The 6,000-nt window shown below is 36.9% G+C and overlaps 2 protein-coding genes and 1 long non-coding RNA gene across 3 annotated transcripts in view; all 3 read left to right on the top strand.

Moving 5' to 3' along the window:
- Positions 1 to 2,226, top strand: part of LOC146457383 (uncharacterized) — a 26,667-nt gene extending 24,441 nt beyond the window's left edge. The window contains exon 4 of the mRNA XM_085092006.1: positions 1,858 to 2,226. Coding sequence (XP_084948132.1) covers positions 1,858 to 2,009 — 152 coding nt within the window. The 3' untranslated portion in view covers positions 2,010 to 2,226. The remainder of the gene's footprint in view (positions 1 to 1,857) is intronic.
- The window catches only part of LOC146457381 (uncharacterized), a 35,119-nt gene that overhangs the window by 10,447 nt on the left and 18,672 nt on the right, over positions 1 to 6,000 (top strand). The window lies entirely within an intron of this gene.
- LOC146457382 (uncharacterized) overlaps positions 1 to 6,000 on the top strand; it is a 35,863-nt gene that overhangs the window by 23,740 nt on the left and 6,123 nt on the right. The window lies entirely within an intron of this gene.

Here is a 6,000-nt window from a genome sequence, read left to right as displayed (position 1 = left end):
CACACTGGTTTCGCAGTAATGGAGCACAGAGTTCGTCGAAACCGTATCCTAATTGAGCATCGTGAGAGGATAGTTAGGGCGTTTGAAGATCCCCGCGAGAAGAGGAGAAACGTGAACACGATAATTGCCAGAAAATGTGCAGCGTGGTTTAGGTTTATGCAGACTTACATAATACCTCGATGTTTGAGTGGGGAGTTGATTGAAGGAAAGAGCTAAGACTTGCTTGATTGTTACGCTGACTGTATCTCTGTTGTAATTGATTTTTTTCCTCGTTAAAGAACATTAAGAAGCGTCTAATGTTTGTTCATTCTGCTCTTAAAAGTTTGTTATTTCCATTAAATTGAACTGATATTCGCATTAATGAATGTTCTTCTCTATGTAAAGCGCCTTATTGAAGACGCCGAAAATTAAAACGTTTGTCTATTTTCATACAATGATTACACATTCGCTTTAATGATTTGATTTTTAACACTAATGAAAATGTATTTCCTGATAATGAAGGGCAAAAGGTGTACAGCGGTTTACGATTGAGTGTCGAAAGTTATTTCACGTTCGCTTTGGTTTTGCTTTACTTCGCTCTGTAATTGGCCGGTAAACACGTGCCAACTTCTCAACCAACCTGCAGCAAAACCAACTGACAACCAATCGGGTCTCTTTCGGGTGGACCGTATGATGGTGCCAAAGCCTTCGGTTTAACAGCTCCTGACATTTATAATACGAGGTTCAGCTCCCGTTCTAGTCCTCGTTTGCCGTTCTGAATACTCTAAGTATTCAGTTCCGTCAGCTTCCATGTGAAGTTGCACGTCGCCCCAAGTCATCTGCCGATGTTCTTCACAGCCTCTCAAGCCAAAATGGACCGAATTGAAAAGCCACACTGTGTTTGGTAAAGCTTCGGCATTTTAGATTCCTAGTAAATTCTTTTCGTAAAGGCATTTTCTTGCTTGATCAAACGCAATGTCTTCGATAATATTATACTCGCTGAGTATTTGTGTTCTTTTAAATACCGGTTGAACTCTTGAAAACAACCCTCGAAAGCTTGATCGTTCATAGTCTTGGCCATCTTTTCTTTTCACACCAACAAAGAATTTGCTAACGTAGCGGTTGAACTCTTCTGGTTAATTTCTTCAATTTTTCTTTGTTCGTTTTTCTCCAGCAGAAATGCAGTAAGTAGCTTCACATCCCGCTGCGTTTTTGCTCGAATGTTTGTGTTTTCTTGGTCGGTAATATATTCTCCGCCGGATGGGTTTATCCAAAGGTTGGAACCTACTGTCAGACCATTCAGCCACCAGTGCCAGAACATTGAGCCACAAGAGATCAGTAGTTGTTTATCAGAATATTTGAAACTCGTCTAGAAATGTCCTGCGAAAAAGCCAACATTCCGGCAAGCGAGAAATTTAGAGCCGTTGAAAAGCTAGCACAATCGACAAAGATACGCCAAAGCTGCCACGTTAATTCATTCATTGAAAATGTTGATGCGTTTTGACAGCCGCTTTCTGATTGGACGAAACGGATTTCCCACGTGTGAGAAAGTTGTTTCGCTGTTGCCACTGGCTGCGAGAATTTCCGAACCGGGTTTCAACAGATCAATTCTATCTGTAAATCAGAGTATGAATGAAATAAACATATTTTTGTCATCAGCAAAAATTCGAAATGATAGTTTCTTAGAGCAATTTTACAAGTCATTAATATAAAAGTAAAAATAAGAGTGGGCTTGGCGTTGACCCTTGTGGTATACCACAAACAATCGTTTCATAGCTGGATTTAGTATTGCCAATCTTAACAAACTGAGTGCGATTTCAAATCGCACTCAGTTTGCAGCACCCTCATGATAACTCTCCATCTTTTTCCTTTCGTCAGGCCCACTGCCAATGCCTTCAAACATCCAGGAAAATTTGCCAGTTGCATTTGCGATGCTGGAGAAGGTGCCCGATAAGTGGAGATGTCATTCGTTCTATCATTTTACGCATTATTACTCGGAAGCCACGACGGAAGGCAAACTTGCTCATTAACATGAAATTATGACTGCCCTATAGGAATTTATAATCCATTAAATCTTCAAATAAAATGAGTCAGTTAATTTCATCGAAATTACTCTTTTTTAAATCGCGATGTTATTTAAACAAGCGTATCTAGGAAACAAGGTAATCGGATGATCGTACAACTATTTTATGTAAATCTCTGTGATTGCATTGTCTGCATGCGTAAAAATAAAAGTGTTTAATGCTTGGTAGTGGTTCCTGTTCACTGAAAGCTAATTTTGACATAAAGTAACTGATATAACCCTTATTGGTAATAAAAGAAGGAACACCACAAGAAGACTTAACGTACGTTTTTAATTTCTTGCTTGAACCTTACTGGCGGCGAATGGATGAACTCCTTTTCGAACTCAGGTTGCACACAGAAAGTATCCCTTTACTTTGCAATTACAGTTGAGCCAGTTAGAATCATCCAGATTCCGTTCAAAATACGTTGGAAGTTAACTTGAAATCTTCAAAGACTTATATAAGAAGTGATGATGAAACAGAAATAGAAAACAAAATTAATCCCTTGTCACGGGTCTGCAGAAAACATCTGATATTTAAAGTATTTCTGTCACACGATTGTTTAGATATTTTCCCATGCAGGACGATCGTATAAATCAGGTTACCAGAAATCGTTAATGTTTGAACAACGACTACGGCTTGTTGACGGAGCAGCTACAGTGACATTGATGCTTCATTGTTAACTAGACGGATTTTAACTTAGGTGACGTCAGAAATATCTTAATATCTGTGAGGGGGATCGATAGTTTGATTTATTTGGAAGTTAATAATATACTAGTATTAAGAGTATACTTAGATTCTTATCAGTTTTCCGCAATGTACAACACGTGACCTTACTGAACATTCAATTTAAATCCTGTATAAAAGTTTAATTATCAGTAACAAACCAAACGTTTATCTGGGTATCTGTTAAATAAATACTAAAAATAAGTTTTGGAACTGAAATTCTTGTAAGTTTTGCTCTTCCATCGAATTCACCCTTTTTACTTTTAGAATAATAAAATCAGTGTGTGATTTGTAATTTTTCGTTCATCAGTTGACTCCATGTAAGTAACTCAGTTGGTAGAGAAATGCACCAGTAACGCAGAGGTCATAGAGTAGAATCCCGTTTAAGGTTGAAATTCAGTGTTTTCAGGCTTTCTGCTCGCAGCTGTTTATTCAAAGTTGGGCACATACCTGCAGTGGTCTCACTTATTAATTCTTTCGTCCGCTACTGAACCTACGATTTTCGTATACATACATGCAATTGGAACCAACACAGTAACAGTTTGTGTACAATGGGAACGTTATATTACCCCTCAAATATCTCACCGAGGTTTACTTTATATTACTCAGTCGAACAGAGTATTTGGATTGGCTAACTTACCTTGGGTATTGAGATATCAAAGATAACATAGGGGGTAAGTGGGGGGGCGGGGGAGGGGAGAATTGACCGTGTTAAATTTATGCCGGTTTATCAACGGAGTTGATAACTAAAAGTAAATTGACCACTTTTGATTTACGTTGTTTTACAATTTGGAAATTTTATTCCCAGCAGTGAGCAATTTTTGTGTAATCATTACTAAGGAGGTGAATAAACTTTCCTCCTGGATTTAGCTTAGAAGATTAAATGAGCTGCCGCGTAAAAACTCTACCACTATGGAGTACGTGGAACTCCCTTAAACTGGTTTAAAAACGACTCACATAATCGCACTCAGTTTGTTAAGATTGGCAATACTAAATCCAGCTATGAAACGATTGTTTGTGGTATACCACAAGGGCCAACGCTAGGCCCACTTTTATTTTTACTTTATATTAATGACTTGCCAAATTGCTCTAAGAAACTATCATTTCGAATTTTTGCTGATGACACAAATGTGTTTTACACATGTGATAAGTTACAGCATCTTGAAACCATCATGAATGAGGAACTAAAATTAGTTTTTAAGTATTGCAACATTAACAAGCGTTATATAAATCTTGCTAAGAAAAACTATATGGTAATCTCATCTCCTAAATTAAATGGAAAGATATTACGTAGATCTTCATACTTCAAGGCAGACAATTATTATTATTATTATTATTATTATTAATATTTTTAACTCTATTATTATAATAATAATTATTATTATTATTATTATTATTATTATTATTATTATTATTATTAGATAGTTACATACTATTATATTTGATCATTAAACAGAACATATATTATTTGATTGACAAGACATCAGGTGGGCCTTATAAATTTTCGTAAACCTGTTAAATGTTTTTGTTTTTTTCAATGCCATGGGGACAGTTTCCCACATGACAGAAGCAGAGTACTTAAAAGTAAATTTGCCTATGTTAGTTCTAACTTGTGGTCGGTGGAAATTAAGTTTGGCGGCATTTCTGGTGTTATAGGAGTGAACAGTTGTTGTAGGTATTAAAAATTTATGGCAGATAACAAACGCCTCTAACAAAGCTTTGCTTGCCGCCAAGGGGCGTCAAAGAAGGCCCTGTGAATGATACTTTGTTCGAGGTAGATCAATATTTATTTATTATCAATCAACCCAAACTGAAAAAAAAAAAAAATCGCAACTTAGGAACAATTAAAAAGTCAACTGCTGTAGAACCGAAGCGCGATAGGATGAGCCCAGTTAGAAGGCCACATTCTGACTTGAATTCGAAGTGCATCCATTTTATAAGCTAGTATTCATTTTGACCAATCTTATATCATTTGCGCTCAGCCTTAACGGCTTTCTACGATAAATAAATTTTTGACCTCACTTCTATGTTCAGTTTGGCAAGGTCTTCACCTTTTAGGCGAGCCTTAATGTGCGATGTTCAAAATAGATTTGTGACGATACATTGAACTGATTTCTCTACAGTAAGCATGTCAAGTTGAAATCAATATTGCCCAGAGCTTTTTTGACTTCAGTTAAACCGCTCCTATTCCTCGACTACCTAATACCCACTTACCTGCTAAACCCAGTAATGAAAATATTTCAAATTGTTGAAAATTCATCGTGGCTGATGAAAATGATTTGAACTCTTGTTCCCCCCAATTCAACAGTCTCATTTCGCACCATGAAAGACTCGCGATTGATTTATGTGGCTGGCTATCAGGCTTGCGTGCCACAATCAAATAAGATTATGCACGACTAAGCTTTCAGTAATCATGGCGATGTTGAAATTTTCAGAAATTTCGCTTACACAACCGCTATTAAACCGTGCAACGTGAGTGGCTGATTAAGTACAACTTGTCAATACGCTTGATTAGTGGGAGACCGCGCAAGAGAAGCCGCCATCTTGAATCTCTTAATTTGCAACGATCTCTAACCGCGTTTTTGAAAAAGCCTATACACTCTAAAATTTAGTTGTTTCTACCAAAAATCTAGGCAAAACTGGACCATTTACTTATTTTAAGAGGCAGAACTGGGACTACTTTTGACATTTCAGGTTCGTAATTTTCAAACACGGCGTTTGTGATTAGACTACAACCTGCCCTTTGAGTGCAGTTTGGACACCATTTCCCAAAAACTACTCGGACTTTAATATATTTTGAGAAAAACACGTGGTCTTTTCTTTTCATAGGAATGACATCAAGTTGTTGGAAATTCAAGATCGATCAAATAAACTCTACAAATTAGGCCCGGAAGGCGACTAACACGCAATATTTGGTGATAATTTATGGTCAGGGATATGATCCGACAGGAATTTGCGACCCAACACTCTATTCTACATCAATTTGCAGTGTTTTCTAGTGCTGAATCATGTCCAATCTCAGTCAACAACATGCAAAATGTTCACAATACGTCTCATCTAGATAGGTGGTGATAAAAACTTGCATCCGAAGCCGGATAATATACTTTTCATTGTATTTATTCCGTTGCAAAATTAAAACTAATTTACTGAAATGATTTACATACAAATTAGTCAAAATATTAGACCTCACGACGGCTACAAACCGTTGTTATAATTTTATAACATTTTTACA

The sequence above is a fragment of the Pavona decussata genome, unplaced genomic scaffold, assembly GCF_977016875.1.
Source record: "Pavona decussata unplaced genomic scaffold, jaPavDecu1.1 SCAFFOLD_244, whole genome shotgun sequence".
Classification (NCBI taxonomy): domain Eukaryota; kingdom Metazoa; phylum Cnidaria; class Anthozoa; order Scleractinia; family Agariciidae; genus Pavona; species Pavona decussata.
The sequence above is the reverse complement of the archived record's forward strand: the minus strand, read 5'-3'. Positions and strand labels throughout refer to the sequence as shown.